At 42.7% G+C, this 18,995-nt stretch overlaps 1 protein-coding gene across 3 annotated transcripts in view; it reads left to right on the top strand.

Annotated features, from left to right (window-relative positions):
* Window positions 1–3,277: 3,277 nt before the first annotated feature.
* The window catches only part of LOC132398364 (GLIPR1-like protein 1), a 37,844-nt gene continuing 22,126 nt past the window's right edge, over window positions 3,278–18,995 (top strand). For 2 of the 3 annotated variants that reach the window (XM_059977675.1, XM_059977677.1), the window contains exon 1: window positions 3,278–4,090. In XM_059977675.1, coding sequence (XP_059833658.1) covers window positions 3,656–4,090 — 435 coding nt within the window. In that variant the 5' untranslated portion in view covers window positions 3,278–3,655. The remainder of the gene's footprint in view (window positions 4,091–18,995) is intronic. The other variant, XM_059977676.1, reaches the window with a different exon arrangement.

The following is an 18,995-nucleotide window of genomic DNA, read 5'->3' on the forward strand; positions in this document are numbered from 1 at the left end:
GACCTGCCTTTGACAAACCCATGCTGACTATTGCTAAACATATTATGCCTCTCCAAATGTTCATAACTCCTGACTGTCAGAATCTTTTCCATCAACTTACCAACCACAGAAGTAAGACTCACTGGTCTATAATTTCCTGGGCTATCTCTAATCCCTTTCTTGAATAAGGGAACAACATCTGCAACCCTCCAATCTTCTGGAACCTTTCTCATCCCCACTGATGATGCAAAAATCATTGCCAGAGGCTCAACAATCTCCCTCGCCTCCCACAGCAGCCTGGGGTACATCTCATCCGGTCCTAGAGACTTATCCAACTTTATGCTTTCCAAAAGCTCCAGCACATCTTCTTTCTTAATGTCTATATGATCAAGCTTTTCAATCTGCTGTAAGTCATCCCTACAATCGCCAGGATGCTTTTTGGTAGTGAATACTGAAGCAGAGTATTCATTAAGTACCTCTGCTACCTCCTCCAGTTGCATACACACTTTTCCATTGTCACACTTGATTGCTCCTATTCTCTCACGCCTTATCCTCTTGCTCTTCACATACCTGTAGAATGCCTTGGGGTTTTCCTTAATCCTGCTTGCCAAGGCCTTCTCATGGCCCCTTCTGGCTCTCTTAACCTTCCAGTTAGCCTAATAATCTTATAGATCACTATCATTACATAGTTTTTTGAACCTTTCGTAAGCATTTCTTTTCTTCTTGACTAGATTTTCAACAGCCTTAATACACCATGGTTCCTGTACCCTACCATCCTTTCCCTGTCTCAGTGGAACATACCTACGCAAAATGCCCGCAAATATGCCCTGAACATTTGCCACATTTCTGCCATACATTTCCCTGAGAACATCTGTTCCCAATTTATGCTTTCAAGTTCCTGCCTGATAGCCTCATATTTCCCCTTACTCCAATTAAACACTTCCCTAACTTGTCTGTTCCTATCCCTCTCCAATGCTATGGTAAAGGAGATAGAATTGTGATCACTATCTCCAAAATGCTCTCTCGCTGAGAGATGTGACACATGACCAGGTTCTTTTCCCAATACCAGATCAAGTACAGCCTCTCCTCTTGTAGGCTTATCTACATATTAGGTCAGGGAACTTTCCTGAACACACCCAACAAACTCCACCCCATCTAAACCCCTTGCTCTAGGAAAATGCCACACAATATTTGGTAAATTAAAATCTCCCACCATAACCTTTCCAGAATCTGTCTCCGTATCTTCTCCTCGATGTCCCTGCTACTATTGGGTCTATAAAAAAAACCCAGTAGAGTTATTGACCTCTTCCTATTTCTAACTTCCACCCACAGAGACTCAGTAGACAATCCCTCCATGACTACCTCCTTTTCTGCAGCCATGACACTATCTCTGCGCAGCAGCGCCATGCCCCCCCTCTTTGATTCCTTCCCTGTCCTTTCTGAAACATTTAAAGCCTGGCACTCAAAGTAACCATTCCTGCCCCTGAGCTATCCAAGTCTCTGTAATGGCCACAACATTATAGCTCCAAGTACTGATCCACGCTCTAAGCTCATCCGCTTTGTTCATGATGCTTCTTGCATTAAAAGAGACATCTCAAACCATCGGTCTGAGCGCATCCCATCTCTATCACTTTCCTATCCTCCCTCTCGCACTGTCTACATGCTTTCTCTATTTGTCAGCCCCTATCTCTTCAGTTCAGTTCCGATCCCCCCAGCAATTCTAGTTTAAACTAGGATATTGGTCCCCCTCAGATTCAAGTGTAACCTGTACTTCTTGTACAGGTCACACCTGCCTCAAAAGAGGTCCCAATGATCTAGAAATCTGAATCCTTGCCCCCTGCTCCAATCCCTCAGCCACACATTTATCTTTCACCTCACTATTCCCATACTCACTGTCACGTGGCACAGACAGTAATCCCGAGATTGCTACCTTTGAGGTCCTGCCTCTTAACTTCCTTCCTAATTCCTTGTAGTCTGTTTTCAGGATATGATCTATTTTCCTACCTATGTTGTTGGTACCACTATGTACCACGACCTCTGGCTGTTCACCTTCCCACTTCAGGATATCGTGGACACGATCAGAAACATCCTGGACCCTGGCACCTGGGAGGCAAACTACAATCTGTGTTGCTTTCCTGCGTCCACAGAATCACCTGTTGGACCCCTAGAGTCCTCTATTACTTCTGCCTTCTTCCTTTCCCTGCCGTACTGAGCCACGGGGCCAGACTCTTTGCTAGAGGTGCGGCCACTGTTTCTTCTCCCAGGTAGGTTGCCCCTCCCAATAGTACTCAATTAGGAGTACTTATTGTTAAGAGGGATAGCTACAGGGGTACTCTTCAGTATCTGACCCTTGCCCTCCCCTCTCCTGACTGTGACCCACTTATCTGTCTCCCGAGGTCCCAGTGTGACTACCTGGCACTGATAGGCCACGTACAGTGGACAAATGCTCTCGAAGCTCCCTTTTTAAATAACCACCACCAACCTGCGAGAAAACCCTCTTGGTAAAGCTCTGTTGACACCGCTGTAATTACATTGTGCTAACTACTATACTACTGTGGCACCTTGCCTTTTTACAGTAATTTTACCAAGATGTTTGACCCACTGGTCTGAAATTAGTTAGTTTATACATGCTGTACTTGAATAAAGTTACCTTGATTTTGTTCAGCTTTGACACTTTGACTCGCTGACCCCTAGTTATATAAACTTCCACATATGAAAATTACCTCCCTGGTGTGTCTATTCACATTAAAATACAGAACATAAAACAATACAGCCCAGGAACAGGCCTTTCCACTCATGATGTTGTGCCAAATTAATTAAGTACTTTCCTTATAGAAGGCAGCATCCTGGTAAACCTTTTTTGCATCCTCTCCAAAGCCTCCACATTCTTCCTATGAGGAAATCAGTATTGAATGCAAAACTCCAGATGCAGCCCAAATAGAATTTTTTAAAGCTGCAATGTAACTTCCTGACTCTCGAACTTAGTGCCTCAACTAAGGCAAGTGCACCATATTCCTCCTTTACCACCCTAACAACTTGTGCAGCCACTTTCAGGGAGCTATGAATTTGGCCACCATTTAATGGAGGCTTTAATTAATTTGAACATTGTTAATATTTTCCACTTAAAAGAAAATATTCTCAGACTATTAAACTAACAGAACTCTTTTATCCCAAGAACCATTCTGCTAAATAATTTCCTCATTCTTCAAGGATCCTGAATAAGTAATATCATGCAAGTTAAATTGTCAGAGTAGTGATGTTATTACAAATGCATGGAAGCTTAAATTGTGGCTTTACAGTAGTTTAAAAAGTTAGGGCAGACTTAGATTTCTGCTATGACAGTTATGACTTGCCACCTCAACAGGTCCTTCATTATTAATGTTGCTACAGCAAAGAGAATATTGGCAATGACACAGAACTCTTAGCAATTGAGTGGGTTGTATCAGTATGCTTGAAACTTGTGCCAATAACATAAAAGGATTTCAGCATCACCCTTGCATCATTGATGAAATACAGAATTGTTGGCAACGTGGCTGCCCTGAATCAGTTAAATTGTAGCCTCACTTTCACCTGCTGTCCAAGGCTCTGTGGACATCTCGTGAATCTAAGTTCACGTCCAGGTTTATTGTTGTTGGACGCAAACGAATTCTATGAACATTAACTTCTTGCAGCTTGAATGCTACGTGGAGACGAGTCAGGATTAGTGTGCAAGGAGAAGCCAAATACAATTGACAGAATGAACCCTCAGAACACTCCACTGCCATCCAACCATCTGGGAGGTTGTCTTGGTGCAAAGATGAAACAAATGGCAATATTGCCTGTGAAAAGAGTCTACGAGGGTTTCACGACGATCGAAGCCGTGGTGCACCCGGCGCCATTGAGCAACGCTTCGCATCGGGCGCGGGCCGCGGGCCGCGGCGCTCGCGACGCCGGGGAGAGCGCGCTCGTCATGGCTGCCTGCCGCTGGCTTGTGTTCGCTCTCTGCGCGCCGCTGCCGTGCTGGGGCTTGTTGCCCTCCATCACCGACCCCAGTTTTATCGAGGACTGTGTGAACGAGCACAACAAGTATCGTTCGCAGGTGAACCCGACGGCCAGCAAGATGTTCAAATTGGTAACGGTGGGGGTGGGGTAAGGAAAGATCGAGAACGAACCGGTGGTTTGCGCGAGAACCGGCGACGCCGAGGTTTTCGAAAACAGTGAGTGGAAAGAGGATAAAAACATAGAAAACCTACAGCACAAAACAGGCCCTTCGGTTGTCTCGAACATGTCCCTGCCCTAGAAATTACTAGGCTTACCTATAGCACTCTATTTTTCTAAGCGTCATGTATCTATCCAAAAGTCTCTTAAAAGGTCCTATTGTATCCGACTCCACCACCATTACCGGCAGCCCATTCCACACACTCGCCACTCTCTGCGTAAAAAAACATACCCCTGACATCTTCCCTGTACCTACTCCCCAGCATCTTAACCTGTGTCCTCTTGTGGCAACCATTTCAGCCCTGAGAAAAAGCCTCAGACTATCCATACTATCACTGCTTCTCATTATCTTATCAGGTCACCTCTCATCCTCCATGGCTCCAAGGAGAAAAGACCAAGTTCACTCAACCTATCCTTATAAGACATGCTCCCCAATCCAGGCAACATCCTCGTAAATCTTCTCTGCACCCTTTCTATGGGTTCCACATCCTTCCTGTAGTGGGGCAACCAAAACTGAGCACAGTACTCCAAGTGGGGTCTGACTAGGGTCCTATATAGCTGCAACATTACCTCTTGGCTCTTAAATTCAATTCCATGATGAAGACCAAGATACCGTATGCCTTCTTAACCACTGAGTCAACCTGCGCTGCTGCTTTGGACGTCCTATGGACTCGGACCCCAAGATCCCTCTGATCCTCCACACTGCCAAGAGTCTTACCATTAATACTATATTCTGCCATCATATTTGACCCACCAAAATGAACTACCTCACACTTATCTGGGTTGAACTCCATCTGCCACTTCTCAGTCCAGTTTTGCATCCTATCAATGTCCCGCTGTAACTGCTGACAGCTCTCCACACTATCCACAATACCTTCAACATTAGTGTCACCAGCAAACTTACTAACCCATCCCTCCACTTCCTCATCCAGGTCATTTATAAAAGTCTTGAAGAGTAAGGGTCCCAGAACAGATCCCTGAGGCACTCCACTGGTGACCGTCCTCCATGCAAAATATGACCCGTCTACAACCATTCTTTGCCTTCTATGGCAAGCCAGTTCTGGATCCACAAAGCAATGTCCCCTTGGATCCCATGCCTCCTTACTTTCCCAATAAGCCTTGCATGGGGTACCTTATCAAATGCCTTGCTGAAATCCGTATACACGACATCTACTGCTCTTCCTTTATCAATACATTTAGTCACATCCTCAAAAATTTCAATCAGGCTCGTAAGGCACAACCTGCCCTTGACAAAGCTGTGCTGACTATTCCTAATCATATTGTACCTCTCCAAATGTTCATAAGTCCTGCCTCTGAGGATCTTCTCCATCAACTTACCAATCATTGAGGTAAGACTCATTGGTTTATAATTTCCTTGTCTATCTCTACTCCCTTTCTTGAATAAAGAACAACATTCGCAACCCTCCAATCCTCTAGAACCTCTCCTGTCCCTATTGATGCAAAGATCATATGCAACAAAATTATAGCTACTTAAAACTGGAAATGCTCAGTAGGTCGCCCAGTATTTACAGAGAGAGGGAGTCAGTGTGTCATGCTGATTTGCTGTCATAATTCTGAAGCAGAAAATTGTGACGTGGAAATGGGAGGCTGTTCAGCCCCTCTAACCTGTGCCTTTATTTAGTAGAACAGTATTTAACATCATGTGACAAAGTAATTATAGCATAATATATGTGTTCTCATATATTTTAGCATTATATAAAACTTTCATAGTCACTGCTAAATTGCTCTCATTGCAAATTCAAATCTTGCCAAACCTAACCTCCATTTCCTTTCATGTTGCTGTTCAATGTAAGGGGTTTGGATTCAGGCTAGTTTTAGACCAGAAGATGTAGGAGCAGAATTAGGTCATTTGGACTCCAGTGTCTGCTCCACCATTTCATCATGGGTGATCTATTTTCCCTCTCAGCCCCAATCTCCTGCCTTCTCCCCATATACTTTAATGCCCTGACTAATCAAGAATCTATCAACCTCTGCTTTAAATATACCCAATGGCTTGGCCTCTACGGCCACCCCTGTGACAATGAATTCTGTAGATTCACCACTCTGGCTAAAGAGTGATTTACACCATGGTGCAATGACAGTCCATGCTAATCCAAAGCTCACAGAGTAAACTGTGTACAAGGTGATAAAAAATACAACAATGATAAGGAACAAGACACCCAAATTTCCAATACTCATTCTACATAGAAATACACTGCTGCTGAAAGGTTAGTTTTTTCTTTTTAGCACACTGTCATGTTCTGACTACCCAACCAGTTGGTTGTTATCTGCATATGTTAACACAGATTGTCTTCTGACCTAATAACTTGCAAGAATGTAACCCCATCTGTGTAATCCATAACCACTGGAGTCAAAATGTTATTCTGGCCAGTCCAATGGTACACTTTATATAAAAAATGGCAGAACTGCCCAGAATACTTTAGATCTAACCTGGCTTTTGTATTGTGTTATTCCCTAGCTACTTTATATGAAAATAAATTAATTATGATGAAGCCGTTGATGCCTTTTCGGGGTCTTTCTTTGACTTCATACTTGATTACTGATATACTGCCTTAATTTTCATGCTGAGAGGTGATCATGCTGATAGACTGCCTTCTCCATATTGGATCAAAGTTCAGGTTCTCAAACACCTCCAGTCTAATTTGAACCTATCTCAACCAACCAGAAAGAAATCATGTCAGTCTTCAGGTCAAAGTACATTTATTATCAAAGTGCGTATATGTTTGGAAATACTATGAGATTTGTTTCCTTGCAGGCATTTACAGGAAAATATAGAAATACAGTAGAATTTATGAAGACACCTGGTGTGCAAAAGAAGACAAATTGTGCAAATAAAATTAAATTTTTTTAAGTACTAAGAATAAGAGATGTAGAGTCCTTGAAAGTGACTTTCTTGTAGAATTAGTTCAGAGTTCTGGCGAGTGAAGTTAATCCATGCCATTTCAGGAGTCAGATGATTGTAGGCTAATTAATATTCCTGAACCTGGTGATGTGGAACGTAAGGATCACGCACCTCCTGCCGATGGTAGGAGCGTGACCTGTGTGGTGGGGGTTTTCCATGATGGATGCTGCTTTCTTGTGGCAGTACTTCATGTAAATTTGCTGAGTGTTGTGGAGGGCTATCTCTATGGTGAATGGGGCTGAATGCACCATTCTAGAAACAGAAAACTTACAGCACAATACAGGCCCTTTGGCCTACAAAGCTGTGCTGAACATGTCCTTACCTTAGAAATTACCTAGGGTTACCCATAGCACTCTATTTTTTGAGCTTCATTTACCTGTCCAGGAGTCTCTGAAAAGACCCTATTATATCTGCCTCCACAACTGTTGCCGGCAGCCCATTCCACACACGAACCACTTTCTGTGTAAAAAGCTTACCCCTGACATCTCCTCTGTACCTACTTCCAAGCACCTTAAAACCATGCCCTCTCATACTAGCCATTTCAGCCCTGGGAAAAAGCCTCTGACTATCCACACGATCAATGCCTCTCATCAACTTATGCACCTCTATCAGGTCACCTTTCAGCCTCCTTCGCTCAAGGAGAAAAGGCTGAGTTCACTCAACCTATTCTCATAAGACACGCTCCCCAATCCAGGCAACATCCTTTTAAATCTCCTCTGCATCCTTTCTATGGTTTCCACATCCTTCCCATAGTGAGGCGACCAGAACTGAGCACAGTACTTCAAGTGGGGTCTGTCTATGGTCCTATATAGCTGCAACATTACCTCTCAGCTCCTAAACTTAATCGCACAATTGATGAAGGCCAATGCACCATATGCTTTCTTAACCACAGAGTCAACCTGCGCAGCAGTTTTAAGTGTCCTATGGACTCGGACCCCAAGATCCCTCTGATCCTTCACATTGCCAAGAGTCTTACCATTAATACTATATTCTGCAATCATATTTGACCTATCAACATGAACCACCTCACACTTATCTAGGTTGAACTCCATCTGCCACTTCTCAGCCCAGGTTTGCATCCTATCAATGTCGAGCTATAACCTCTGTGGCATTTTCTGTACCTAAAAATTGATATTTCCACTATAGGCTGTGATGCATCCAGTTAGGGTACTGTTCAGCTATAGAAGCCTATCATTGTTTTTGGTAGCATGCTGCATAGACACAAACTTCTGAGAAAGTGAGGCACTGTTGTGCCTTCTTCGTGATAGATAGCAATTATGTGGTGGTCCCAGGATAAGTCCTCTGATGTGATAACACCAAGGACATACTGATGTCCAAGTATCTCATCAGCTTGACCAGACCCCATCTTCCCAAAACTGATGTCTTTACCATTAACTTAGTTTTAGAGTTACATTTCAGAGACTTATCATTTTCAACATTAATCAAAGCTAAATACCATAAATAGAAGCAGGTGCACTTAAGTACCATTTACTTGGTTTATATAGAACATAGAACAGTGCAGTAGAAAAACAGGCCCTTCAACCTACAATGTTATGCTGAATCAAATAAATTAGTAATCAAGTTGACAACTAATCTTTTCTGCCTACATATCCTTCCATTTTCCTCACATTCATGTGCCTTTGTAAATGACTCTTAAAGGTCCATATGTATCTACTTCTAACACTACTCTGGGCAGCACATTCCAGACACCCACCACCCTATGTTTAAAAAAACTTGACCCTCACGTCTTCTTTGAGATTTCCCCCTTTCACCTTAAATGCATGTGCTATGGTACGGAATTACATTTTTCAACCTTGGGGAAAGATACTGTTTATCTATGCCACTCATAACCTTATAAATCTCTATCAGACCTCCCCTCAGCCTCTGCTGATCCAGAGAAAAGAATCCAAGTTGAACCTCTTATTATAGTATGCCTTTGAATCCAGGCAGCATAATGGTAAACAACTTCTGCACCCTCTCCAAAGCCTCGTCATTGTTCTATAATGGGGTGATCAGAACTGAATACAGTATTCCAGATGTGGCCTAACTAAATTTTTATGAAGATGCAACATAAGTTCCTGCCATTTTTGTATTCACTGCCTCCACAATTAAAGGCAAACATGCCATATACTTTCTTATCTACGTGCTGAACCTTATCAACTGTGTTGTCACTTTCAGGGAGCTATGAACTTGGGATGGCAAAATCCCTGTGCTTCTCAATGCTGTTTACCTTTGTCTCTCTGCCAATCACTTATTTGATCCTATTCATAAAGTGTGAAATGAAGGGTGTCATCCATTTGCCTCTACCTTGCAGATGCACCGTAACGGCACCAGATGCTGGTTATGCTGTGAAACTTGGAGCTTGACTTCTTTCAAGTATTGATACTTCCTGGATATGTCTGGTCTGGAGAAGGAAATGTTTTATTTCCACTCACATATGTTGGGTTTTCCCATGCCATTATTTACAGTATCCCATTCATTTATTCATTAGTAAATATTGATAATCATTGACACTTGTCTCCCAAGGACTGCTTTATTGTTTGTCAGTAGATGGCTACTGAAATCAATCTGGAATTTCAGATATAGCTGCAACCTGCAACTTGGACATGTATTGAATGGATAAGTCGACAATCCATCACAGGCAAATCCATTGAGAGCATTAACATGGAACATTGCCATAGGAAAGCCGTATACATCACCAAGGAGACATATCACCCAAGCTTGTTATTGCCATCAGGAAGTATGTACAAAAGCCTTCATCCCACATCACGAAGTTCGGGAACACTTATTACTGTTCAACCATCAAACTTCTGAACTGGTGTGAATAACTCACCTCAACTTGAACTGATTCTACAACCTAGAGACTCAATTTTAAGGAATCTACAATTCACATTCTCATTAGAACATATAACAGTACAGTACAAGAACAGGCCATTCAGCTCACAATGTTGTGCTGATCCAGCTAAAAAGCAGATAAAAAATACCCAAGCACAAAAACCCAAACCCCTTCTACTTACACCATGTTCATATCCTTCCATTCTCCTTATTTGCACTGTCTTCTTTTGCAAATTGATTGCTTTTTTATGCATAATTGATTATGTATGTTATTGTATTTCTTCATTTTCCTGTAAATGCCCGCAAGTGTTATGAGTGATGAACAGTTCTGATGGACAATGGGGTGCAAAGTTACCCACCCCCCCCCGAGATTCATGAATCATTACTGTTGCTATGCTGCTCATGAGAGAGAGAGATGAAAACATGCAAGAACATCTGCTATAGATAAGAGAGGGGAGAAAGACTTGTTGATTTACTGTATTATGACTTCTGCAAGGGTTCTTTATCTACCATTTTGCCCATTAACATTCCTCAGTGGACTGCAGGAGTGGGCTGGTTTGATGGTCATAGTCATTCAAAATTGATTGATAGCTGAGACTCCGTGAGTAGGATAAAAGACAGGTCTGGAGAGACACCCTTCAGACACACCAGTGGACACTGATTGAGTGTTGGAACCCACAGGAAAGGTGGGGACATCAGAGACTGAATCAGGAGATTGGTCAGTTAAATTCACAGTGTTACAGCAGGGCCGGTGGGGACTTGTGTGTGTGTCCACTCATGCCAGAGTGACGAGTCCACCACAGAAGAACGGTCTAGCTGAATGACAGAGGGATCATAACTGAATAACCACAAAGATATGACGGATTAAGAAAGCAAAGGAAGGTTTGGCTGCAGTAGCTGATACCTCTCGCTCGCTCGCTCTCTCTTTCTCCAATGATTGCAACACAACAACCATAACTACCTCAGCACTCATGAACTGAACTGAACTTTATACTTTTGTATGACAATTCATTTATCCCTAGACATCGATGGAGCTTGTTTATTATTGCTTATTATTATTCCTACACTTTTAGGTTTATTATTGCTAACTTGTGTTATCTATATATTTGCATTATTGGTATTGATTTGCTTATTTTACTAATAAACACTTTTGAAAATAGTACCACCAGACTCCAATGGATTCTTCTTTCTCTGCTGGTCAGACACCCAGTTACAGGGTATATAACAAATTGGGGGCTCATCTGGGATTTGATCTCCAAATTGGGGGCGGGGGGGGGTAGTGAATCGGGATAAAAGTCCCTTATCTGTTCTGGTTGCATGGATAACCAGTCGGGAAACCAGCAGAGATGGAACTAGACAAATTTTTAAAAGATCTGACTTCGGGGGCATTGGAGGATGCCAGGAAGGCAGAATTGGTGAGTGTTGCGAAACAATTAAATCTCTCGGCAGTGAAATCATCAATGAGAAAGTTGGATATACAAATAGCAATAGCTATGCATTATGTATCCGAGGGTGTGTTCACATCGGATGTATTGGACCTGTTCCCTGAGAGGAAACCAGCCAACGGTGAGGTTCAGTTACAGATAGAAAGATTAAGGTTGGCTGCAGAGAAGGAGAAAAGGGAGCATGAGTTCCAGATCAAGGAGTTGGAAGCTGCAAGGCAGAAGGAAGAAGCTGATAGGCAGAGGGAGGAAAGGGAGAAAGAGAGGTGGCATGAGCTGGAAATAGAGAAATTAAAGGCACAGCAGGGAAGAGACCAGGCAGCAGACCCAAATGAGGGGTTCAAGATTGGTCAGGAGATTCAGTTGGTACCTCCATTCAAGGAGATGGATATCGATAAGTTCTTTCTCCATTTTGAGAAAGTGGCTGTGAATCAGAACTGGCCTCAGGGGAAATGGGCTGTTCTGTTACAGAGCGTACTTAGGGGGAAGGCTCAGCAAGCATATTCGGCATTGTCCATGGAGGAGTCTAAGGATTATGAAGAAGTAAAAAGGGCTGTATTGAGGAGTTACGAGTTGGTGCCAGAGGCATACCGGCTGAAGTTCTGGAACTGGAGAAAGCCATGGAACCACACATATTTAGAGTTTGCCCATGAAATGCAAATGTATTGTGAGCGTTGGTGCACCTCAAAAGGGGTTGTTGGAGATTATGATAAACTGTTACAGTTAATGCTGATAGAGCAGTTCAAAGGTTGTATCCCTGAGAGTATGAAGACATACTTGGATGAGAAGGAGACAGAGACTCTGTCTGTGACTGCCAAGTTAGCAGACGAGTACGCCTTAACTCACAAGTCAAAGTTTTCCTCAAATAAGCGTTACCAGAGAGGCAGTAGGGATGGTAGAGAAAGCCCACTGGCTAAGGCAGAGAATAAGCCGGGAGCTAGTGGAAAAGGTAAAGAGGAGGAAAAGCAGGCTGGCAGGAAGGTTCTTAGTTTTACCTGTTATAATTGTGGGAAAGCTGGTCATATAGCATCTAAGTGCTTTGCTCCGAAGAAGGAGACAGGAAAAGGGAAAACGGCAGTCCCAATGGGTTGCATTGAGTCAGTCAGCAGATGAGGAAGGCAAAGGTAGATAGAGCACAAGAGGGCACAAGAAGTTTATCTCGGAAGGGACAGTGTCTGTGAAAGAAGGAGAAACCCGGGTTCCAGTGCAGATCTGGAGAGATACTGGGGCTGGTCAGTCATTGATTTTAAAGAAGGTATTAGATTTTGGTCCAGAGACTGACACTGGAGAGGTTGTGTTAAGAGGTATCGGAAAAGGGACAGAGGCCATACCTTTGCACAGTAGGTTTCTGAAATATGACCTGGTAACTGGGCCAGTCGAAATAGGGGTGCGGTCGAACCTACTGATGGACGGCGTGGACGTCCTACTTGGTAACAATTTGGCACATGTGTATTCAGCAGTGAAATTAACAAGTAAGCCTGTAAGCGCTTAGGACCCGCCCATAGATTCCAAGATTTATCCCGCATGCGCAATCACTCGCAGCATGTCTAGAAAGGCGGCTGAGAAAGGAGCCAGTTTAAATGAGTCCAGTGTTGATTTAGCGGAGACGTTTTTACCAACCCTGTACCAAGAGGGGTTAGAGGGTGGTAAAGCAGAGAATAGTGAGGTGAGAGAGAGTAAAGGAGAGGAGGCAGATCTACCCTTAGCCAGGAGGGAATTTATAAAGGAACGGAGTCGTGATGAGGAGCTTGTGACGTTGAGAGAATCTGCTCTTTCTGATGTAGAGATTGATAAGGAACCAGAAGGATACTATATGAAGGAGGGAGTGTTAATGAGGAAGTGGAGGCCGACCACGGTGCCAGTAGATGAGGACTGGGTGGTGGTACACCAGTGGTAGTTCCTAAGGTTTATCGGGATGAAATTTTGAACTTGGCTCACAAGGGACCTCTGGGTGGACATTTGGGAGTAAGGAAGACAGTAGATAGGGCTATGAAAGATTTTTATTGGCCAAGTATGAGGAAGGATATTGCTGACTATTGTAAAAGGTGCCATACTTGTCAGGTGGTAGGAAAGCTAAATCAAGTTATCCCAAAGGCACCTCTCAAACCGATACACACCTTTGGGGAGCCTTTTTCCTGAATCATCGTGGATTTTGTGGGTCCTTTGCCCAGAACTGCGAGTGGGCGGCAGTACGTCATGACCCTGATGTGTGCTGCTACTCAATTCCCGGAGGCCATGCCCCTGGGAAACATTAGAACTCCTGCGATGGTAAAGGCACTCATTAAATTTTTCACCATGGTAGGGTTACCTAGAGAAATACAGTTGGATCAGGGGAGTACCTTTACATCTCGTGCATTTCAGCAAATGTTGTCACAGATAGGAGTTAAACAAATTCTAGCCTCTGCATACCACCCGGAATCTCAAGGAGCATTGGAAAGATTCCACACTACCTTAAGGACCATGATTAAAACTTAACTGTCAGGAAAACACTCGAGACTGGGATGATGCATTACTACTTCTGTTATCTGCAGTGAGGGACACGGTTCAGGAATCTCTGGGGTTAAGTCCATTTGAGCTCGTTTTTGATCACATGCTCAGAGGACCTTTAACCTTACTCAAAGAGAAATGGTCTGGTCCGAACGTACAAGTCAATGTGATTGACTATGTTTTGAGGTTCCGTGAGAGGCTCCATAAGGTTTGCGAGTTGGCAAAGCAAAATCTTAAAGACTCCCAGACTAAAATGAAACAATGGTATGATAAAGGAACCCGAGAACAAGAATTTCAAGTGGGCGACAAGGTTTTGGTCCTGTTCCCTATAGTTACCAACCCCCTACAGGCAAGATTTCAAGGGCTGTACAAAGTGATCAAGAAAATAGACTCTCTGAGTTATGTGATTGAAACACCTGATAGACAAAAGCCGAGCCAGTTGGTTCATGTTAACATGCTTAAAGGTTATCATGACGTGACCTCCATGGTGGTCGGTGCTGTCGCGAAGAACGATGAGGCAGAAAGGATTGATAAGGAGGGGCCTAAGCATTTTGAAAAGATAAGTATAGTACCCACCCGACTAGAGAACTCTGTTATTTTAGCCAACTTTGCCGATAAAGTCAGTCACTTAGACCCTGAACAAAGAGAGCAGCTGACACAGCTAATTAACTGGCATGCAGATTTATGCCCAGATGTTCCCAGGAGATGCAAAGTAACAGAGCATGATGTTATTGTTACCTCGGCCCAGCCAATTAAACAATCCCCTTATTGGATGAATTTGGAAAAGAGCAAGCTAGTGGAGAAAGAAATTGAGCATATGCTAGCTGCTGGTATTATTCGTGAATCTTCCTCTGCATGGGCATCTCCATGCGTGGTCGTACCAAAACCAGATGGTAGTATAAGATTCTGTACAGATTACAGAAAGGTGAATGCCATCACGCAAACAGATGCTTATCCTATCCCCAGGGTGGATGATTGTATTGATAAAATGGGTAAAGCGAGATACATCACTAAGATTGACCTACTAAAGGGATACTGGTGTGTTCCTTTAACGGACAGGGCTTGAGAAATTTCAGCCTTTGTCATCCCATCCGGGTTTTATGAATACAATGTCTTGCCGTTTGGAATGAAAAATGCTCCAGGGACATTTCAGAGGATGATTGATGCCGTGATTAAAGGGTTAACAAACACAAAGGTTCATATTGATGATGTTGTAGTTTGGAGTGACACTTGGAATGAGCACATTGAGGCTGTAGAAAAACTGTTTAAAAGAATGCCTGCAGCCCATCTCACAGTGAACCTCGCAAAGAGTGAATTTGGTCATGCCACGATCACGTACCTGGGGTATGTGGTAGGACAGGGGCAGTTGGCTCCTGTGCAGGCTAAAGTACAGGCTATTTCCGAGGTTCCTGTCCCAACAACTGAGAGGGCACTAAGAAGGTTTTTGGGCATGGTGGGGTACTATCGAAAATTTTGTAAGAGCTTTGAAGATATTGCCCTCCCGCTTACAAAACTCCTATGGAAGGAGGAAAAATTTGAGTGGAGCAATTCTTGTCAGGAAGCTTTTGAGAAGTTGAAAACCATACTATGCCATCACCCTGTGTTAAAAGCACCTGACCTTTTGAAACCTTTCTCCCTGGCAACTGATGCAAGTGATGAGGCTGCAGGGGCAGTCCTATTGCAGAAAGCAGGGGATGGAGTGTAACACCCAGTAGTGTATTTCTCTCGAAAGTTCAATGAGCATCAGAGAAATTACTCTACTGTGGAAAAAGAATTGTTGGCACTTATCTTGGTGATACAGCATTTTGAGGTCTACATTTGTTCAGCACAGAGACCATTAATTGTTTATACTGATCACAAGCCCTTGGTATTTTTGGCTAACATGAAAAATAAAAATAGAAGTTTACTAAGTTGGAATCTGTTGTTACAGGAATTCGATATTAAAATAAATACAACATGTAAAGGGGAGTGACAATGTAATTGCTGATTGTTTATCTAGATGTTAATTGGAATGTATATTTGTATTATTTTTGTAGTTAAGACCACTTATGTATTTTGTTAAACTCTGTAATTTTGTATTATATACTGTATTAGTTAATTTTCACCTTGGTGAAAATTCCCAGAAGGATGGAGGTGCTATGAGTGATGAACGGTTCTGATGGACAATGGGGTGCAGAGTTACCCATCCCCCCTCCCTGAGAATCACGAACCATTACTGTTGCTATGCTGCTCATGAGAGAGAGAGATGAAAACATGCAAGAACATCTGCTATAGATAAGAGAGGGGAGAAAGACTTGTTGATTTACTGTATTATGACTTCTGCAAGGGTTATTTATCTTCTACCATTTTGCCCATTAACATTCCTCAGTGGACTGCAGGAGTGGGCTGGTTTGATGGTCACAGTCATTCAAAATTGATTGATAGCTGAGACCCCATGAGTAGGGATAAAAGACAGGTCTGGAGAGACACCTTTCAGACACAGCAGTGGACACTGATTGAGTGTTGGAACCCACAGGAAAGGTGGGGACATCGGAGACGGAACCAGGAGATCGGTCAGTTAAACTCACAGTGTTACAGCAGGGCCGGTGGGGACTTGTGTGTGTGTCCACTCATGCCAGAGTGACGAGTCCACCACAGAAGAATGGTCTAGCTGAACGACAGGGGTCATAACTGAATGACCACAAAGAAACGACGGATTAAGAAAGCAAAGGAAGGTTTGGCTGTAGTAGTTGTTCGTCCTCTCCCTCTCCCTCTCCCTTCCCCCCCCCCCACAACAACCATAACTACCACAACCATCCACTGATGGAAGGGTGTTTTTGTGCCATGTGACTGACACCAGGGTGATCTGGGTCTTTTGTTTGGTGGGAGATGAAGAGAGAAGACACTGGAGCGGGGCCAAGTCCCGACAAAAGCTGGAGGACTGAAGGAGGACCGGCAAATGGGAAACCATGAGCTCCAACTTGTGCACATTAGACTGTTTCATTAAAATGGGCCCTTTTTTTTTGCTTTTTCTTCACTAACCCTGTAGTCAAATTAAGAATTATAAATCATTTAATTGTATGCAGTGTACTGTCTGTTATTTTGTTGTACTGATTTGTAACAGGGTAACAGATCACACAGCATCTACCCAAACAGGGTGTTTTGGAGTGGACTTGCATCACAATCTCACTCGTTTGGCAGGGCCAGAGATTATCTTCCCTAGACTTAAGCAGCCACCAGAACCTGAGGGTCACACATGTACTTTGATAATAAATTTAATTTGACTTTGATATATTTCTGAATGATATTAGTGGGTCTTGGATGCTGATCTGCTATCTGAAAAGCTCCTTATGCTGTTCCTAATTTTCTATATTCTTATTGCCATTGTACAGTTTCAAAATGCTGTGATTCTTGCAGCAGGTGCTTAATTTCTACTGTAAGTCAGTGTTAATGTTGTACCATTTCATCTTTGTGTTGAGAATGTCGTTGAAATAGCCTGAGCTCAGAGAAAAATCTGGCCTCCAAATGAAGAACTTCTTGTTGGCTGCTTCAGTCCTTGCTGTACTGATTTGAGGGAGGATGTTGGCGATGTTTTGTCAGCCTGGGTGGAAGAGATCTTCTGCAAGTATTGCATTAATGATACTTCTTGAGGGGTTTTGAATGAATCTATACTTTGTTTACTTATCGACTTTTTAAAAGAAAAGAGGTATTGTGAATGCCTAAAGCCATTGTACTTGAAAATCTCATTTCTCCTGTTGATTAAAGGCCATATTTCCCCACTTAAGGCAATGTTGGATGTCTTTTGTTGCCTTGTGGGGATGTCTTCTAAAATATTGGAAGTGGTTAATGTTACCTGGAGTCTCACTATGAATCAGAGACCAATGCCATTGAGCCCTATATATGAGAGATTCAATCTTATTATAAAACCATCAATGATTGTTGGATTATAAGCACAAGACATTCTGCAAATGTTGGGTAGAGTGCTCCTTGAGAATTTTTAATTCTGATTTCAGTTAGTAAGTGTTCCTAAGTGCACCTTGCCCAGCTTACCTTACAAAGTGTTTCTAATTTTTCTGTTCCTAGATAAGGCGAGGAAAACCATTAAACAAGGGGAAAAGCTACTGAACAATACATCCTGATTCTTTTTGAGTCCAAGTGTTTTCGATGTGTTATGCTGATTCAACATAGATAATGTACCAGAAACATCAAAATATCGCATCTCCTTTGCTTTTATTGATGACTTCCTATTGTCTTTCTTTAGTTCCTGAGCTAGCTGCCTGTTTCTTTTAGGAAACTGACACATTCCCCTGAATTAATAACCCAGTATCTGAAAATATGTTCTATAATGTCTGCTTATTTAATTTTTCAATTCTCAATTAAATAATTAATGGATTGCAATGATTACATTCCAATTGTGTACTGAGTTTGTCTCAGAGTAGTTAGCCTTGACTGCCCTTGGTTATTGAAGGAAACTGAATGTTAGGGTTCCCTGCTGAATTTGTAATATATAGGTAGCAAAGCAGATTGTCTTGGACTCCAGCATGATATTGGACAGCTGGAAGGTTGGGTGAAGTACTGCAGATGGAACTTAATCCAGACAAGTGTGAAATGATGCATTTTGGAAGAGTAGAACATACACGATGAATAGTGGGACCCTAGGGACTTTTGATGAACCAAGGGATCTTGAGGTACATCCAAAGATCAATAAGAGTGGCAACATATGTAGATATAACTTCATCAGCCATGGCATATTGGATGTCATGTTACAGCTTTATAAAATTTGGTTAGGCCAAATTGTGTGTAGTTCTGGTCACCACATTACAGTATATAAAAAATGTAGTTACACTGAGAGGTTGCAGAGGAGATTCACCAGGATGTTGCCTAGATAGGAACATTTCAGTTATAAAGAGGGATTCACTAGTCTGGAGCAGAGGAGAGTGAGGAGGATAGATAGGAGAGACGATAAAAATGTTTTTCCTGTGGTGAGAATGTCTAAAAGCAAGAGGGCATCGATGTATTATTTCAGTGCCCAAGAAGAACGTGGTAGCTTGCCTCAATGACTATTGTCACCATATAAAACCATGAGTTTCATTTTCTTGTGGACATACTCAATAAATCCAATAACCATAATATAGTCAATGAAAGACTGCTCC

Source organism: Hypanus sabinus, chromosome 8 (genome assembly GCF_030144855.1).
Source record: "Hypanus sabinus isolate sHypSab1 chromosome 8, sHypSab1.hap1, whole genome shotgun sequence".
NCBI lineage: Eukaryota > Metazoa > Chordata > Chondrichthyes > Myliobatiformes > Dasyatidae > Hypanus > Hypanus sabinus.